Source organism: Rana temporaria, chromosome 2 (genome assembly GCF_905171775.1).
Source record: "Rana temporaria chromosome 2, aRanTem1.1, whole genome shotgun sequence".
In the NCBI taxonomy this organism is placed as follows: Eukaryota; Metazoa; Chordata; class Amphibia; order Anura; family Ranidae; genus Rana; species Rana temporaria.
Genome location: NC_053490.1, coordinates 456,785,011 through 456,805,477, shown reverse-complemented (window position 1 = coordinate 456,805,477; position 20,467 = coordinate 456,785,011). Strand labels below are relative to the sequence as shown.

At 45.5% G+C, this 20,467-nt stretch overlaps 1 protein-coding gene across 2 annotated transcripts in view; it reads left to right on the top strand.

The window, feature by feature from the left end:
* The window catches only part of GIT1 (GIT ArfGAP 1), a 203,758-nt gene that overhangs the window by 134,630 nt on the left and 48,661 nt on the right, over positions 1 to 20,467 (top strand). For both annotated transcript variants that reach the window (XM_040338559.1, XM_040338558.1), the window contains exons 9-10: positions 9,393 to 9,441; positions 16,596 to 16,668. In XM_040338559.1, the coding sequence (XP_040194493.1) occupies positions 9,393 to 9,441; positions 16,596 to 16,668 (122 nt within the window). The remainder of the gene's footprint in view (positions 1 to 9,392; positions 9,442 to 16,595; positions 16,669 to 20,467) is intronic.

Here is a 20,467-nt window from a genome sequence, read left to right as displayed (position 1 = left end):
GCGCACCGACGTTCGGCTTCTTTCGGAAAATCGTGACGCGATGGATGCGACCGTCGGCAGCCTCTCGGAAGACTGTCAATCAAAATAGGAACGCCCAGCCCATACCCGGAAGCGGTGGAGAAGATGCATCTCGTAAACGGTAAGTACAGCTCATATTTTAAAACAACTAGCCGATTCCCCTAGACAAAACGAGCATCCATCTAAGGGTAAAAAGTGTCATGTGCGGGTGAACCCCCGCTTTAAGCCAGTACCTGTTTTACTATAAATGTTGGTGGCGTCCCCTCCTCTAAGCTAATGCCTCGTACACACAACCGTTTTCCCAGCAGGAAAAAAACGAAGATTTTCCCGACTGAATTCCTCTCATGCCTGCCTTACATACACACATTCAGGCCAAATACCGCCCGTTGAAAGCGCGGTGACGTACATCACGTATGATGGGACTATAAAGGGGAAGGCACCCCCCTTTGAGCTGCCTTTGCTTATCCTTGTGTTGGTAAAAGTTTGGTGAGAGACAATTCGCGCATTTCAGTCTTCGTGCTTTTCAGTCCGTTACAGCGTGATGAATGTGCCATCTCCATTCCGAGCGTTAGTTTTACCAGAACGAGCGCTCCCGTCTCATACTTGATTCTGAGCATGCACGTTTTTCCCTGTTCGTCTTTCAGGACAGGTACTGTAGAGAGAGACACAGGCTCCTCCCCTCACAGGAAACACCGCCTTCCAATTAAGAATTTAAGCCTCATCCTCCCTCAGCTCCTCATTTTTAAGACAGATCCGGCTTTTCTACCAAAGGTAGCTTCTAAGTTTCACAGAAGTCAAGAAATAACATTGCCTTCTTTTTGTTCAAATCCTGTGAGGGAACAGGAACACAAGTTTCACAACCTAGATGTTAGGAGGTGTGTCCTACAATACTTGGATTACACAAGTCAGTTCAGGAAAGCTGATTCACTATTTGTTTTGTTTTCTGGGTCCAAGAAAGGGTCTAGGGCTTCTAGACGCACGATAGCCAGGTGGTTAAGGGCAGCCATCGTTCTAGCCTATTCTTCTACGGGAGTAGAGCCTCCACAGGGTATCAAGGCTCATTCCACCAGGGCAGTAGCAACTTCCCAAGCAGAGTGTGCTGGTGCTTCCCCGGAGCAGATCTGCAAGGCTGCAACATGGTCTAGTTTCTCAACGTTTGTAAAACATTACAGACTGGACCTACTTTCAACCAAAGACCAGGCTTTTGGACGCAAAGTACTGCAAGCAGTTGTCCCACCCTAGGGTAAGGTGCTCGCTTATCCTCTCTACAGTACCTGTCCTGAAAGACGAACAGGGAAAAACGGGGTTACTTACCGGTAACATCCCTTTTCCTGGAGTCTTTCAGGACAGCACTGGTACCCACCCTCTTTTGTTGTAGGGGATATTATGGAAACTCATCAGACGAGGCCGTCAGGTAAGATGTAATTTTATACTTTTATGACGTGTTCTTGTGTCTCCCCAGCTGGCCGGAGGTACTCTGGAAAAAACTGAGGAGCTGAGGGAGGATGAGGCTTAAATTCTTAATTGGAAGGCGGTGTTTCCTGTGAGGGGAGGAGCCTGTGTCTCTCTCTACAGTACCTGTCCTGAAAGACTCCAGGAAAAGGGATGTTACCGGTAAGTAACCCCGTTTTTTCCCCCCTCAGGAAAGCATTCACACTACCGGTTTTCCAGACGGGAAAAAATAAAGCATGTTCGCTCTCTTTTTTTTTTTTTTCACAGTTTTTCTGACGGGAAAACTGGGATGGAGCATACACACGGCCGGGATTACTGGCCAAAAGCTCTCATAGCCATTTTCCTGCCGGAAAAACCGGTCGTGTGTACGAGGCATTAGATGTGTATCCTCGCCTTCCACATTCTCTCATCCCTTTTTTGCTGACATTTCTTGTTAATTAGATCCAACACTACACGTAAAATCACAGGGCTTCTAGGACTGAGGAAATTGGGCATTATTGGAAAGGGGACATCTCTTCATATCACACATAATCTGCTGCTATACAGAGTGGTATCAGGTTTATTTAACGTAAAAAATCCTTTTAGTGTTCTTACAGAAATTGCAGCAAGTAATAGACTTTATTGGCTGACTTGATTAAAGATGCAAGCTTTCAGCGTACATTAGATCTTTTCCTCAGCTTGAAAAAGAGATCTAAGGCAAACCTAATGCTTGCATCTTTAATAACTCACGTTGGCCAATAACTCGTATCACTTGAACTCCAATTTTGCCTCATTAATTGATGGCTAACCTGGTACAATACTTTATTATTACTAGAAGAACTACCAAATGTACACTGGTTTCTCTTTCCCGATTATCCCACTTTTTCATCTTTTTTCTATCAGAGTGAGGATTTAGTTACACTTTGGAGAATGAATAGAAAACATGTCAAAGCAGCTGGTTGTCAGGCCTCTCTGCATTGCAGTTGGAACAGTTATTGGTTCATTTTCTTTATTGGTAACAAGCTCTGTATGATTACTGCTGTGACTCAGATGATGATGCAGACTGCACTAGATCGCCTCTAGTCTGTAGTATTGATTGTGTGCCCATTTGTAAAACCCATTTTTACTGTTTCTCACACCTTACCGTTTTCCACCCTGTAAAGATATGGCATCTATACTATATAACATTTGAAATGTTTATACCGTTTGTATGATCATGACCCTTTGCATAACTGGGATGATTTTCTCTTTCTGTCTATATTTCTATCAATGACTTGCTGTCTAACCTCATGTCTTTCTCCTATTCTTCCTTGTGCTGCATTGGATGCAGAACGTGCCCCAGGGGTGTGCCTCAGAGGTACTGTGACTTTTTCCAGACAATGACCTCTATGTAGTACTCTCATTCTTTTATTCAGGGTTTAGACAGTTCAAATTTGAAATCATGCTTGCAATGAGGAGGGCCTACTTGGTATAGTGATAAATGAATACTGATTAACAGGAGGAAGAGAGCCCACGGTAGACATCGCAGTTCTGTGATCTGCATTAGTAGCCCAGTAAGAAAAGGGCCTCATTTACATGGGCATACCTAAAGTGGAGGTTCACCCGAAAACAATTATATACCATTCCATCCAGCATACTGCCGACATGTACAGTATGCTGGGTTTTTTTTTTTTTCGCTGTACATAACGTTTTATACTTTTTTTTTTTCTGACTCCCGCGGGGAATAGGCGTTCCTATGAAGAGGGGTAGATGATTGACGTGCAGATGAGGCACATCACGCATTCCGAAAATAGCCGAACTGGGGCTATATACGGCGCCTGCGCAGTCAGCTCTACACGGCTCCTAGTCTGTGCGCAGGCGCCGTATAGAGCCGAGTCCCAGTCCCGCTATTTTCGGAACACGTGACGCCCCTAATCCGCACGTCAATCATCTACGCCTCTTCATAGGAACGCCTATTCCCCACAGGAGTAAGAAAAGAAAAAGTATAAAACGGTATTCCCAACACAGGATGCATAGCTTTTCTGTGCATTTCATGTGAAGGCAGTCCCATTCAAGTCAATTGTGACAATTTGACATCCTCGTTGGTGTGATTGTAGACAGTGTGAGTTTGGGGGGAGGGGGGGACACCCACCCATCCACCCTGATATAAAATTTGGAGCAGCGGCTCTGTCCTGCTGCTGCATCCCACTTGACATAAATGGAACTGCCTGCATGTGGATGCACAAAACACCTGTAACCTTATAACAGAGCTAGAACTGGTAAATCCCCAAAACGTATGAATTTTGTTACAGAAAATGTCAGGTATACAGAACTTTACTATGTGTTGCTTGCTGGAGTTAGCTTTTAAAGAACATTCTAATCTTTTGCCTTTTTAATGTATGGTAAGTACACGGAGGGGCCTAAATTAAAGGTCTAAGAACTCTCGGGCAAGTTCACACAGACCACCAGGGGGCGATAAAAAAAAAGGCAGTTGAACTGCACTTTACTGCTCATCCACCTACAAGCAGGTATGGCTGCCACCTGCCAAAATGCTTCACTTTTGCTGTGCTGCAATTTTAACTTGGCATGTTGAGTTTCAAAGGTGGCACCTCCTGTCAAACTCGCCTATTCCGGTCAATAGGACTGCACCCCAAATGCAGGTATGGTGGTTGCGGCACGCTAGTTCTATGTAAAGACCCCATTTGGATTGCAAAAAAAAAGAAGCCTACCGATAGAGCCTGCGGCCCATGTAAATGAGCCCTTACAGTGGCCTGGGTAGCCCATACCAGGGCATTCAAATTTGAGCTGCCTACCATTCTGTGGTTGATGGTACAGGTTTGCCAGCTCCTGCTTCTTACCCCTCACTAGGTGCCTATGCATGCATTTCTTGGCCTTATCAAGAATAAGCCACTGGTCAGGCCTGAACAATTGTCCACAAAGGACAGATACAGTATCTCACAAAAATTAGTACACCCCTCACATTTTTGTAAATATTTTATTATATATTTTCATGTGACAACACTGAGGAAATGACACTTTGCTACAATGTAAAGTAGTGAGGGTACAGCTTGTATAACAGTGTACATTTTCTGTCCCCTCAAAATAACTCAACACACAGCCATTAATGTCTAAACCGCTGCCAACAAAAGTGAGTATGCCCCTAAGTGAAAATGTCCAAATTGGGCCCAATATTTTGTGTGGCCACCATTATTTTCCAGCACTGCCCTAACCCTCTTGGGCATGAAGTTCACCAGAGCTTCACAGGTTGCCACTGGATTCCTCTTCCACTCCTCCATGACGACATCACAGAGCTGGTGGATGTTCGAGATCTTGCGCTCCTCCACCTTCTATTTGAGGATGCCCCACAAATGCTCAGTAGGGTTTAGGTCTGGAGACATGCTTGGCCAGTTATTTACCTTTACCCTCAACTTCTTTAGCAAGGCAGTGGTCGTTTGGGGTCATTATCATGTTGGAATACTGCCCTGGGGCCCAGTCCCCGATGGGAGGTGATCATGCTCTGCTTCAGTAGGTCACAGTACATGTTGGCATTCATGGTTCCCTCAATGAACTGTAGCTCCTCAGTGCCGGCAGCACTCATGCAGCCCCAGACCATGACACTCCCACCACCGTGCTTGACTGTAGGCAAGACACACTTGTCTTTGTACTCCTCACCTGGTTGCCGCCACACACACCTGACACCATCTGAACCAAATAAATTTATCTAGGTCCCATCAGACCACATTTCCAGTATTCCATGTCCTTAGTCTGCTTGTCTTCAGCAAACTGTTTGCAGGCATTCTTGTGCATCCTCTTTAGAAGAGGCTTCCTTCTGGGACGACAGCCATGCAGACCAATTTGATGCAGTGTGCGGTGTATAGTCTGAGCCCTGACAGACTGACCCCCCACCCCTTCAACCTCTGCAGTAATGCTGGCAGCACTCATACATCTATTTCCCAAATACAACCTCTGAATATGACGCTGAGCACGTGCACTAAACTTCTTTGGTCAACCATGGCGAGTCCTGTTGTGAGTGGAACCTGTCCTGTTAAACTGCTGTATGGCTACTGTGCTGCAGCTCAGTTTCGGGGTCCTGGCAATCTTCTTATAGCCTAGGCCATCTTTATGTAGAGCAACAATCTTTATTTTTTTCAGATCCTCAGAGTTCTTTGCCTTGAGGTGCCATGTTGAACTTCCAGTGACCAGAATGAGAGTGTGAGAGCGATAACACAAATTGTAACACTAACAAGTCACATGACACCGGGGAGGAAAAATGGCTAATAGGGCCCAATTTGGACATTTTCACTTAGGGGTGTACTCACTTTTGTTGCTGGCGGTTTAGACATTAATGGCTGTGTGTTGATTTATTTTGAGGGGACAGCAAATATACAGTGTTATACAAGCTGTACACTCACTACTTTACATTGTAACAAAGTGTAATTTCTTTAGTGTTGTCACATGAAAAGATATAATAAAAGATTTACAAAAATGTGAGGGGTGTACTCATTTTTGTGAGATACTCTTTATCTAAGCAGATTCAGTGTTTTGTGATTCTCTTCCAAGGTATGTAGCCATTTACAAAGGCTTCTCTATTTGCCAGCCGTGCTTGTATGGTGTCAGGCTACAATGAACACAGCTTCACGTTTAAAGGGGTTGTAAAGGTTTGTTTTTTATTTTCTAAATATGTTCCTTTAACCACTTCCATACCAGGCACCTACGCACCTTCCCGCCCAAGCCAATTTTCAGCTTTCAGCACTGTCGCACTTTGAATGACAATTGCGTGGTCCTGCGACATGGCTCCCAAACAAAATTTGCGTCCTTTTTCCCCCACAAATAGAGCTTTCTTTTGTTGTTATTTGATCACCTCTGCGATTTTTTATTTTTTTTGCGCAACACCTAAAAAAAGACTGAAAATTTTGATAAAAAAAAAAGTTTTAATTTTTTTCTGTTAATTTTTTTGTAAATAAGTACGTTTTCTCTTTCAATTACGGGCACTGATATGGCGGCACTGATGGGCACCGATGAGATGGCACTGATGGACATCGATGAGGTAGTACTGATGGGCACAGATGAGGTGGCACTGATTGGCGGCGCTGGTATGCGGCACTGATGGGCACTCATGGGCGGCACTGATGGGCACTCATGGGCGGCACTGATGGGCACTCATGGGCGGCACTGATGGGCACTCATGGGCGGCACTGATGGGCACTCATGGGTGGCACAGATGGATACTAATGGGTGGCACAGATGGGCACTGACAGATGGGCACTGGGCATGAATGGACACTGTGGGGCGGCACTGATGGACACTGTGGGGCAGCACTTATTTATCCATGTTGCCATTCAGTGCCCATTTGTGGGCACTGATTGGCATCTTTTTTATTTTTTACTGCTTTTTTATTTATTTTTTCCACTGACTTTTTTTTTTTTTTTGCCCCCCACCCCCTTTTTTTTTTGCCCTTCCCTGGTGGTCCAGTGTGGCAATCCGAGGGGGGGCTGCGCTGATAAACAATCAGCGCGAACCCCCCCTGTCAGGAGAGCCACCGATCGGCTCTCCTCTACTCGCGTCTGTCAGACGCGAGTGAGGAAGAGCCATCAACGGCTCTTCCTGTTTACATCGTGATCAGCCGTGATTGGACACGGCTGATCACGTGGTAAAGAGCCTCCGCCGGAGGCTCTTTACCGAGATCGGAGATGCAGGGTGTCAGACTGACACCCCGCATCACCGCGCACGCGGCATGAAATCCTGCAGGACGTCCAATCAGTATTTCAGAATCACTTCCCGGACGTAAATCCCCTATGGACCGGGCGGAAGTGGTTAAGCTAGTGCATTGTTGGTTCACTTGCCTTTTCCTTCAATTTCACCCTTCTAAATGTTTTTTTTCTTTTGTTTTCTTTGTCTGAATTTCTCACTTCCTGTTTCTCCTCAGTAAGCTTGCCCCCATCATCCGAGCCGTTCTGGCTGGGGGTTAGTCAGCGTGAACAGCTTACTGAGGAGGAACAGGAAGTGAGAACTTCAGACAAAGGAAACAAAAAAAAACATTTAGAAGGGAAATGGAAGGAAAAGGTAAGTGAACCAACAATGCAATAGCTTAAAGGAACCAATTTAGCAAATAACAAAACAAACCTTTACAACACCATTAAGGAACTTGTGGACAGCATCAGCTGGATCAGACAGCAATTGTTACAACTGTGGCTACATGTGATCACAAAAGACGCCACTGGCTGATCATTCCTAGGGAAAAGTTGATTGGCCTGGTTGGAATTTCTTTATCTTACTATGTTGAAAGCGGGTACAGGGTGTGTCTGTTCAACACATAGACAAGCATGCTTGAGTGATGCCAATGTGCAAGTCTGCACATATTTATTGGGGAGGGGTGTACAGTATATTTGTAGCCCTCCAATTGACATTTTATGTCTAAGTGTTCGTAGACTAAAGAGGAACTGGCTGGTACAATTTAAGCCCTAATAGTCCACATCATTACCACAGGGCTCCTACTTTGGGTGGAGGCGAGAATATGTCACGTGTGCATTCGCACGTTGGAGAATTGGCAAGGTGGTTCTAACTAGTGTAGTCTTGGCGCTCTGCTGAATTGAAATCAAAGGAATCCCCAGAAGCATTTCAATGCCTTTTTCTTAATTCACCTATTGAGAGCCAAAAAAAAATGTTCACCGGTATACACCTTGTAAGGTTTTGTAAATGCGATTTTGTTACAAAAATGGTTTTCACTATTCCAAAACCGGTCATTGCATCATCCAAAGTTATGTAATATTGCGTCTTAGTTTTTGCCTTCAGAACTGTTTTTATACCTTATGGTATGGATTCAACAAGGTGTTGGAAACATTCCTCAGAGATTTTGGTCCATAGTGACATGACATCACGCAGTTGCTGCTGAATTGTCGGCTGCACATCCATGATGCAAATCTCCTATTTCACCACATCCCAAAGGTGCTCTATTGGATTGAGATCTGGTGACTGTGGAGGCAACGTTTTTCCCAATCTTCTATTGTCCAATTTTGAGCCTGTGCGAATTCTAGTTCTCCTGTTCTTAGCTGATAGGAGTGGCACTCGGTGTGATCTTCTGCTGCTGTAGCCCATCTACTTCAAAGTTTTAGTGTGTTCTGTTTTCAGAGATGGTATTCTGCATACCTTGGTTGTAATGAGTGGTTATTTGAGTTACTGTTACTGTCTGCCCATTCTCCTCTGACATCAACAATGCATTTTCATCCACACAACTTCCACTCACTGGATATTGTATCTTTTTCAGACCATTCTCTATAAATTCTATAAATGGTTGTGCATGAAAAGCCCAGTAGATCAGCAGTTTTTGAAATACTCAGACACCAACAACCATGTCACGTTCAAAGTCACTTAAGCCCAGGTTCACATTGGCGCGATTTGACATGTCAAATCGGCGGCTATTGTTGGCAATGGCACTGTCTGAATCTTTGCGGCGATGCACCGCTTCACAAAAGTAGTTCCTATACTACTTTTGGCGACTTCGGGGGGCGATTTGTATAGAAAAATCGCCCCCCCCCCCCCCCCCCCCCGAATCGCAGGAACCCGCACGAATGTCTGTCAAATTGCTCCTGAGGTCAGACTGCATTCTTGGGTTGAAATCGTATAAGTTCAGCTGAACTCGCATGATTTCTAACCCGCAGCAATGTGAACCTAGGCTAAATCCCCTTTCTTCCCCATTCTGATGCTCGGTTTGACTTCAGCAAGTCATCTTCACCACGTCTAGATGATTAAATGCATTGATTGCTGCCATGGAATTTACTAAATAAGCAATTTGTGTTACCAAGCAATTGAACAGATGTACCTAATAAAGTGGACAGTGAGTGTATATCTCATGTGTTATGTATTGGCAACTATAATACATTTTGGCTTTCTCTGATGTAGTGTTTGGTGCATACTGATGGATTTTCCTTGTCACATATATGTTTATTATGTACTTTTGTTTGTAGTTTGGATTTGTCAGAACTCGCAAAAGCTGCCAAAAAGAAGCTACAGGCGGTAAGTTCTCAAAGCCAGTAACATTTGTAAATAAAGTACCAAAATTCTGTATACATCATAAGTCTCGGCTGGTTAAAACCACATTTTGCAAAGTTGTCCTTTATCATTTCCAGCATTTAGATTTTACCAAATTATAATTGTGTGTATGTGTATATGTGTATATGTTTCTTTATCGTACATCACGGGACACAGAGCGGCATATTCATTACTATATGGGTTATATGGAGTACCTTCAGGTGATGGGCAATCTCAAACAGGAAGTCCCCTCCCTATATAACCCCCTCCCCTAGGAGGAGTACCTCAGTTTTTACGCCAGTGTCTTAGGTGTTGGTCATGGTTTAGCTTGCCTCCACATCCTTGGGATTAAGGTGGGCTAACCGGTTCTGTCCAAAGGCCTCAGTGCTAAAGTGGTCAGCAACCGGACCCCAAACCCTTGGGGTATAGCCCATAATGCTTTCTGTCACAGAGAGCTGGACTCTGGGCCCAGAACTTAGAAACCTTTGGGGGCCTAATGTTTCTGTTGCCAGAGTGCTATATGGGCCCAGGACAGTGGATCCTTCATAGGAACCCAGGGCCTGAAGGTCTAGACACCCCACGGAGATGGGGGAAGATTGGGCCTCTTGCTGTGCAAAGTCCTGCGGCATGGAGCAGGTAAGTGAAGGGGAAACTTGCGGAACTTGGTTCGCAGCAGGTTTTCTGGGGGGGGTCACAGTGAGACATGCCTAAAGTTTATGCGCTGCATCTGGCAAGGTGAGTCACATATCTTAGGATAGGATGACTATATATATATATATATTCCCCATAAGAGGTGACCTCCCTGGTAGTATTACAACTGGTGCTAGGAAAGCATTGAAAAAGGGCCTGTGTGTAAAGTGACAATTCTCTCTAAGAGAAGCCCCTGAGAAAATATACTGTTTTCTTATGTAAAAGAGCTGGGAGTGTACAGAATGCTCTTACCTGCAAAGCCTGCTCAGAGAGGTCCAGGCGGTTGCTGCAGGGAGAACATGCCGCTCTGTGTCCATGATTCCTTAGGGAGAGATCCTGGCCTGGATGGCATGATCAGCCTCTGACCTCCTCGTGTGGCACCCTCCCCCCCCCCCCCCCCCGGCGGGCGCGCGCGTCCCCGTGATATGGGCGCAATTTCGCGCCGTTAGCTGACAGGGGAAGGGCGGGCCAGTAGGTAAAAGGAAGGGGCGGCCCTTCCATTGTGTTCCCAGCTCAGTGAGTGTTGGAACTGAGAGAGGAAGGACCAGAGCGGCAGCGTGGGGCGCCGAGGACACACAGTGGCCAAGAAAGAGTATTACAGTCTTGAAAAAGACTGTCCTTTAGCCTAGAGATAGGTGTTCTTTTTCAGCAGTTTTTTGGCAATACTACTAAAGGGGACAGAATGTTTTTTCTTTCTTTGGTTTAAAAAAAAAAAAAAAGAAAAAAAGAAACAAACCATTAATAAGAAAGAAGGCATTTTTTCCCCAAAAGGTTTTTTGGGCAAATAACTGTTTATTTTTCCAAACACCGTTAAGTAGCGGGCGTACCTCGGTATTGTACCATGGCATCTGGTTCAGAGGGTACAAGAGGTGGGGATTCCCCCAGAGAGTCTGAGGTTTCGGACAAAGTCATGCCGCTGCTTTCCCCAGAGGGAGCCTTGGTGGGACCATCGGGATCTGGGGCTGGAGCTGGCATGGGTCAGTCCAACCCTAGGGTGGTCACGGACGAGGTACTGTCCACCTCTCTAAAGGAGATGGAAAAAAGAATGGAAAAAATGATAGCCAAGGCTATGCGGGGCAGAAAACGGAATAGGTCTCCGTCGCCTGAGCGTGGACCCTCAGATGAGGAGGTCCCTTCCGCAGGGGAATTGGACGACCTCTTGGACAAGGACCAAGTAGGTTCAGGGATCGAGGATCCGGGTACGGAGGAGTCTGGCGCAGCCTCCCAAGGGGAGAGCTGGTGGGTTCAAGTATTAACAGACTTGGTCCATAGGACATTCAACTTGCCAGTACCAGATCTCCAAGTATCAACGGTTTCAGCTTTGGGCTCACTAAAAACACCTCAAAGCAATGCGGTTTTTCCGATCCATCCTCTGCTAGAGGAAGTTATGTTCCAAGATTGGACCAAGCCAGATAGAATCTTTGTACCACCTAAAAGATTCTCTGCCTTATATCCTATGGAAGAGAAATTTTCCAAGAGATGGGCAGCCCCGGCTGTGGACGCAGCCATCTCATGTGTTAACAAATCTTTAACATGCCCTGTAGAAAACATACAGGTGTTCAAGGATCCGGTTGATAAACGCTTGGAAACGCTACTTAAAACCTCCTTCACTACTGCAGGGGCAGTAGTGCAGCCAGCTGTGGCTGCAATTGGGGTTGCACAAGCATTATCGGATCAAGCTAAGCAGATGCTTAAACTTATTCCTGCCCACCAGGCAGAAGAATTTTCGGATGTCCCTAGGGCCATACGCTTTACGGTAGATGCGATTAAGGATTCTATCCAGCAAGCGTCACGTTTATCGTTATCCCTTATCCATATGAGAAGACTCTTATGGTTAAAGAGCTGGGAGGCAGAGCCCCCATGCAAGAAGCTCCTGGTAGGGTTCCCCTTCCATGGAGGATGACTCTTCGGAGAAGACCTGGATAAATACATTCAGACCATTTCAAACGGAAAAAGTACTCTGTTGCCCACCAAGAAGAAGTTTCGGGGGCCTGCGTTTAAACGACAGTACTCCCCTGGGCAGGGGCCCTCCAATACCAAACAGTATCGACGGCCTCCTGCAAGATCAAACTTTAACAAATCGCAGGGACAGGCCGCCGGAAACAAGAAGCAGTGGTTTCGCAAGCCAGCAAAGCCAGCCCCCAAGTCGGCCTTATGAAGGGGCGCCCCCACCCACAAAGGTGGGGGGAAGACTGCGTCTCTTTGCAGAGGTTTGGGAGGCCAGCATTCCCGACAGATGGGTACGGTCTTCCGTGGCTACAGGCTACAAACTAGACTTCCTAAAGTTTCCTCCTCCTCATTTTCAGGAGTCAAGAGTACCAAACGATCCGAGGAAGGGAGCCGCATTAAGGGCGGCATTGAATCATCTACTCTCTCAGGAGGTAATAGTAGAGGTACCAGTCCAAAAACAGGGGCTAGGTTTCTACTCCAACCTATTCATTATCCCAAAGCCCAACGGCGATGTCAGGCCAATTTTGGACTTACAAATGGTGAATGCATACCTAAAGGTCCGCTCATTTCCGATGGAATCCGTGCGGTCAGCAGCTGCTGCACTTCAGAAGGACGACTTTATGGCATCCATAGACATAAAGGATGCTTACCTTCATGTTCCAATTTACCAGCCACATCAAAGATTTCTACGCTTCTCGGTGGCTCTGCGTCATTTCCAATTCGTGGCGCTTCCCTTCGGGTTGGCTACGGCCCCCCGGGTGTTTACGAAGGTCCTAGCTCCAATCCTAGCCAATCTAAGGATCCAAGGGGTCACTATCCTAGCGTACCTGGACGACCTCCTAGTCATAGATCACTCGTCTCCTGGCTTGGAATGAGCAGTGGCCCTCACAGTGCAGTACCTCGAGAGGTTCGGCTGGGTCCTAAATCGAGAAAAATCAGCATTCCAGCCCACAAGGCAGTTGGAATACCTCGGCATGAGGTTAGACACAGAACAACAAAGGGTGTTTCTGCCTCTGATAAAGGTCAAAGCCATCAAGGAGTTAATCCTACTGGTTCTAAGCAAGAAAGAACCAACTGTCCGCCTATGTATGCGGTTACTAGGCAAGATGGTGGCCACGTTCGAGGCGGTACCGTACGCCCAGAGCCACACTCGCATCCTGCAGGCAGCCATCCTGTCAGCATGGAGCAGGAGGCCACAGGCCTTAGATATCCCTTTGCCGCTCTTATCAAGAATCCGACAAAGTCTGTGTTGGTGGTTAGACCCTCAGAATCTACTGAAGGGGAAGTCTTTCAGCCCAGTGGCTTGGAAGATAGTAACCACAGACGCCAACCTGACGGGCTGGGGAGCAATTTTGGATGGTTGCACTCGCCAAGGTACTTGGGCAAAGCCAGAGAAGCAGTTGCCCATCAACATCTTGGAGCTCAGAGCTGCTCGACTAGCCCTCAGGGCTTGGACGTCCAAGTTGCAGGGGTTCCCGGTGAGAATTCAATCGGACAATGCCACGGCAGTGGCATACATAAATCACCAAGGGGGAACCAAGAGTCAAGCCGCTCAGAGAGAGGTGAGCTTGATTCTCCTGTGGGCAGAAGCTCATGTGCCCTGCATATCGGCAATATTCATTCCAGGAGTGGACAACCTTCAGGCGGACTTCTTAAGTCGCCAGACTCTGTTGCCGGGGGAATGGTCTCTACATCCACAGGTCTTTCAGACACTCTGCCAGAGATGGGGAGTGCCGGACGTGGATGTCATGGCATCGAGACTCAACAAGAAGCTAGACAGGTTCATATCCTGCTCAAGGGATCCGATGGCCTGCGGAACCGATGCGCTGGTTTGCCCTTGGCATCAGTTTAAACTTCTTTATGCATTTCCCCCGCTCCAGTTACTACCCCGCCTGCTGCGCAGGATCAGGGTGGAGCACATACCAGTCATCCTGGTAGCTCCAGCATGGCCCAGAAGGGCATGGTATTCACTAATCCTGAAGATGGTAGTGGGAGACCCTTGGACTCTTCCTCTACGGCCAGACCTGCTATCGCAAGGTCCGATCCTCCACCCTGCCTTACGGCATCTAAATTTGACGGCCTGGAAACTGAATCCCTGATTCTCAGGGGTAGAGGTCTGTCTCAGAAAGTAATCTCTACCCTAATCAGAGCCAGGAAACCGGTCTCTAGGGTGATTTATTACAGGGTCTGGAAGGCCTATGTAGGCTGGTGTGAGTCCAAGCTATGGCTTTCTCGCAAGTTTACCATCGATAGAGTATTAAGTTTTCTCCAGCTAGGAGTGGATAAAGGACTGGCATTAAGCACAATCAAAGGACAGATTTCAGCTTTGTCAGTGTGGTTTCAGCGGCCGCTGGCCACCCACTCGCTGGTTAAGACCTTCATTCAAGGGGTCTTACGTATTAATCCTCCAGTTAAATCCCCACTTTGTCCGTGGGATTTAAACCTTGTTCTGTCAAGTTTACAGAAACAACCTTTTGAGCCGTTGGCTGAGATTCCTTTTGGTTTTACTGACAAGGAAGTTAGTATTTTTGGTCGCCATGGTTTCCGCCAGAAGAGTATCGGAACTGGCAGCCTTATCCTGTAAGGAACCATATCTTATTTTACATAAGGACAAGGTCGTTCTCCGCCCTCATCCTTCCTTCCTACCAAAGGTTATATCCAGTTTTCATCTTCTCTCGGCGGGTAGGGGGCGTGTATCATTTAAATGAATGAAGCGCGTCCCCGCGCCGAACGAACTGCGCATGTGCCGTCCATAAAATATCCCGGTGTGCATTGCTCCAAATGACGTCGCAAGGACGTCATTGGTTTCGGCGTGAACGTAAATGACGTCCAGCCCCATTCACGGACGACTTACGCAAACGACGTAACTTTTTAAAATTTCGACGCGGGAACGACGGCCATACTGAACATTGGCTGCGCCTCATATAGCAGGGGCAACATTACGCCGGGAAACGCCTAACGTAAACGTTGTAACTTTACTGCGTCGGCCACGCGTATGTTCGGGAATTCGCGTATCTAGCTAATTTGCATACTCAACGCGGATTTCGATGGAAGCGCCACCTAGTGTGCAAAAAAAAAATTGCAGTTTAGATCCGACGGCGTAAGACTTACGGCTGTCGGATCTAATGGATATCTATGCGTAACTGATTCTAAGAATCAGTCGCATAGATACGACGGGTCAGATTAGGACTTACGATGGTGTACATTGCGCTGCGCCGTCGTAAGTCCTTTGAGAATCTGGCCCACTACCTACAGAGAAACCCTTTATGAAGAGGTTTCTGTATCCTTCTCTTCAGGATATCATGCACAATTTCTATCACTTTCATCAATCTGAAAACGGTGCATAAAACATGAATATATAACATAGCATGATTGTGTTGAGAAAAAGACATACAGTAAAACCTTGGTTTGCGAGCATAATTCCTTCCAGAAACATGCTTGTAATCCAAAGCACTTGTATATCAAAGCATTTTTTTTACAGGGTATAAAAGAGAAGAGAGGCACCTAAGTGTAGCAATAAGTTGCTAAATGTTGTACCTTCATTAAATGTAACCATATTGCTACACTTAGAGACTCCTCTTCTTTTTTTATACTCGGTTGTGACATGACGCTACTCTTGTATCAAGACATCGCTTGTATATCAAGTCAAAACTTATTAAAACATTTTGCTTGTCTTGCAAAATGCTCTCAAACCAAGGTTTTACTGTATTACAAAATGAAATTCATCATGGTTCATGCTTATAATATAAACTTATCAATGGCACCGGTGGGCTAATCCTCTTGTGATGTCATCAGGTTACTGAGGCCACACCCTATGTAGTGACGCACCACGCGTGCAGAAGCGGTAATCTGCCGGGACAGTAAATGCCATGTCAATTGATGGTAAAGAGAAAACTTCACATTGCACACGAGGCCAGGCACCCATATACCACTGAACCACCGCTACTCAACACAGTTCAGTGGGACATACAGTCCAAATAAAACAACGAAAATAAAAAAATAAACTTTAAACAATCATACATGGCACAGTAAGGTAAACATTTGACATTTATGGACATAGAAAACGTATAGTCAAAAAGCCATATACAGCATATTTATCACACGAACCGCAGAATTAAGGTCTACTCCAAATCGAATCCACTAAAATTGCATCACAGAATTTCAAAAAGCCAGCTTGAGGCGTGTTCATGTTCATAAAATCTGTCTGATGTCTGTAATTTATCTGATAGAGCTGTTCACCCAGCTTCCATCATGTCACCTACCCTCCTGTCTCACTTGTCATGGTTTTTAAGTGGCATTTTTTATCTTTTCATTAATCACTTGCTGCTCCAACCTGATGTAATTGCAGAGCTTTCAGTGTGTCTATGCTCTGATGATTCCCCATGTTGTCATTATCTCTTCATCTAGCACTCCTCCATCCTCTGTACTTTCTTCTGATAGACATGTGTATACTCCCCACCATTACCAGCTGACTAACCAAGCATTGTGTTCATTCACAGCTCAGTAACAGACTCTTTGAAGAGCTTGCCATGGACGTTTACGATGAAGTCGATCGAAGAGAAAATGATGCAGGTGAAAAACCTCTGCTGACATATTTAGTGTATTATGTTCTGAAGTGTAACTGCATTCTAATTTATGTTTCAAAGTAAGAACATACAAACGGTAGAAAATGTTACATAAAGGACACCTACATTTCTCAGGTATACATAGCAATAAGAACCCTGGTACATTAACGATGTTTGGAAGAACGATGTAAAAATTGATCAACTATAGATCACTTTATACCAAAGAGCCCTCTGGCAAGCACCCAGGTTGTAGAGCAGGGGTGGCCAACCAGTGGCCCGGGGGCCACATGTGGCCCGCAAAGCCCTCTGATGTGGCCCGTGACCTCCTGCTCTGGAATGGTGGTTTGTTGGCAAGCCCAGATCGCAGGTTGCTGATCCGCCATACCACAGCATCAGTGTTGTGAATGAAGCTGGTGGTAGGGGAAGAAAGCAGCTGCGGAGCAGAGCCCCATAAGCCTAAGCTTCCTCTACAGCACCGGCTTTTGCAAAGGCGGAGTCTTTGACAAAGTTCCGCTAGCCCGCAGGATAGACAAAGATACACTACGCTGCACCCGCGGTGTGGGTAAACCACAGAACATCAGTGTGAAAGCAGTCTTAGGCCCTTTTCACACAATCAGCCCGACCAAATGGGACCCTCAATTCACCTCTATAGAGCGACAGATGTCTATTTACGCCCGCCTACCTCCAACCTGAAAAACAGAAGGGAGTACGTCCCCTTTCATCTGGGCGGACTGGAGGGCCGATAGAGTAGCCGTGACCTGTCATCCACCCACTCCGCTCATTGTGGCCCCCGAATGGTTACCAAGTTGCTTAAGTGTCCCTCAATCTCCAAAAAAGGTTGGGCACCCCTGTTGTAGAGCCTTGCCAGGGGTAGAGGGAATAACAGGCTGCTTCAGCCGTCATTCAGTTTGTGTGTGTCTTAGGTTCTAGCCTCAGCACACATGCAATGGGTCTCTCTTTAGCACCTGGCAAGCTAAAGGAGATATCGGCGAACAGGGAGGTGGGGGGTAGCGGTTTGGGGGCAAGCTGGAAAAACTGGAAAGGAAGATTATCGGTAGATGTAACCATTCATTTTAGGATACTCTCTAGAGATGTAAAACTTCTGGAAATTTTTAAAGCCATGAGAATTTTTTTTTTTTCAAAAATTAAAAAAACTAATTTTGATAATTTTGATTCCCACGAGTCATTGTATCTATAAATGAAGGGGCTGCGTATTTTTGGGAGGCAGTGGTTTGTAAGACTTCATTACTGGAAGATGCTGCTGATGAAGAAACACTTTGTGATGATCCAGAAGCAACAGAAAGAATGTTTCTGGAATGAGAACTCCAGTCCTCACCATTTCATTCCATAAAGTTTTTATTGACTTAAGGGCAACTCTGGCATGCCACAATGTGTTTTCCATCCTTGTAGCATTTGGAAAAGAATATGATGAAAGAAAAGTGAACATTCATCAATATAAAAGTTGATAAATACAAACTAGGTTCATATTGAACCAAAGTAGCATCAAAACATATAACGTGCTGTGGGGAATGCATTGTAAATAGCCATTTCACAATAGGGGGTAGTAGGAATGGAAGGTAGGGGAGGGACCTTGGATAGGAGATTATAGGGACCCCCAATAGTCAAACTCCTGAGCATAAAACCACAATAATGGTAAAGCAACAATATTTGAATCGCCAAAGAACAAACAAAGAAAAAAGGGGGTAAAAAAGAGAAGTGAGAGGAAAAAAAAGAGGGTCTGTCATGAACTTGTTAAGGGACAGACAACCTTTATGTTCTTGGCTGTCGCCTTAGTCGAACAATGCCATGGCAGTAGCCTACATTAACTAAAGGGAGGAAGCAGAAGCCTTGTGGTTTAAAAAGTGCTGGATCTGATTTTGGCTTTGGTGGCACTTTCTTTTGTAGCCGTGTCTGCAGGGCTGGAACATGAAAATTGTCAGGTGGACTTTCTCAGATGTCAATGTCTGGACCCTGGGTAAATGTCACTTCACCCTGAGTTGCAACCCTCTGTTGCAGGTAGGAGACGCAGAAAGTGGACCTCCTGGCCAGGGCTGTGGAGTCGGTAGATAAATGTTCCGACTCCGACTCCTCAGTTTTATGTACTTCCGACTCCGACTCCCCGACTCCGACTCCTCTGTATTAATATGCGAATGTATTTTATACATTCCTTGAGGGAAAGAAACGCAACCTACCACATGACTACTGGCTGGGAAGCCAACAGTCTACTGTATTGCACAGTTTAAGCAAAAGACAAACACAATGAAAACAATCAAGTGGCTGGATAGTAGCAGCAGGCATAAACATCAGGAACAGGATCTTTACCAGTTCAAAAATACAAACCACATTATTTGGTTGTTTTAGAACAAAAACAAAGCTTATCTTTAATGAACCAAAAACAAAATCTGTAAAACCTAGAAATGGTTTATATTAATCTTGAAATGTAGTTATAGGCTTAGTAAATGCAAATCAATTCAATGTAGAGTTCTACGGAAGAGAATTGCCTCTGCCAGATCCTCTTTCATAGAGGCTCTTAAGTCAGACTTTATTATTTTTAGGGCTGAAAATAATCTTTCGACACTGACTTGGGTGGGTGGCATTGCAGTAACTATTCTGGCCACATCACTTACGATCTCTGGATAAACAAGGATGGCTTCTTCAACAGTAAGTTTTGATGAGCGATCATACTTTTCAACTTCTTTTAGTGCTTTATAAAACTCCTGTTGGAATTTTTTTATTTGGACACTTACTGGTTCTCTAACATGCGTTCCCTGTAAAAGCAGAACACAACACTAAGGAAAGTATAAGTATTGCCGCTCCTAATTGTGCGTTGCGTGCCATATAGTGAAGCACATGAAAAGCATGCTTCTTCACGGTCACTTAACGTGTTCGTTTTGCGGTTACGTGAGGCACTGCATGCATTGGTCTTTATTCTTACAGTAGAGAAGTCATTAATTATAACTTTTTGTGAATTGGGACATTTAAACTTGCTTTTTTTTTTTTTTTAATTCCAATCTAAATTTAGTAGGAGTCGGAGTCGGTGCATTGTTTGCCGACTCGGACTCCAGGTACCCAAAATTTCCCCCGACTTCGACTCCGACTCCACTGCCCTGCTCCTGGCTTCCAGGTTCAACTAACTGAGCAGATTTGTCTCCAGGTCCTGGGATTTTCTAGCCTTCTCAGTGGATGCTTTGGTGGCTGTGGGATCAGTTCAATCTAATATATGCTTTCGTCTGAAACTCCTTCCTTATCTACTCCACGGGACCCAGATATAGGGCATTCCTATTATTTTCAATGCACGGAACTGGCCAAGGTGGATGTGGTACTCAGACCTTGGCAGGCTCTCTGTAAACCCTCTGAAGATCATCCATATTTTCTGTACCATTGACTAATTTTTCACTCTGCTTTTTGGTTGGTTGCTTGCTTAAATAGCCTGGGTGTTCATGCCCAGGTCCTGTGGAGCAGGGGTTTGTTGGATTTGGTTATCACCTGGAACAAATCTTTCTCATTGGGTGAAAAAAAAAAATTCTGTTGGATAAAGTGTCCTCCAGACTGTTGCCCCAAGATCAGTCTTGGCCTTGAATACAATCAATAAAGTTTCAACCTTAGCTGTTCTTTTTTTCAGGGGCCTTCATACAGGGTGTCGCTCACATTTTGTATGTTCCTCATTGACTCCATGGGATCTTAGCCTGTATATGTTGGCTCTTAAGCCCTATCTGACCTACAAGGTTGTTTTTCTTGTCATAAATACTGTGGGGGAGTCCTTGAGGCCTTTTTCGTGCTACACAGTTATTTTGAGGTCCAAGGCA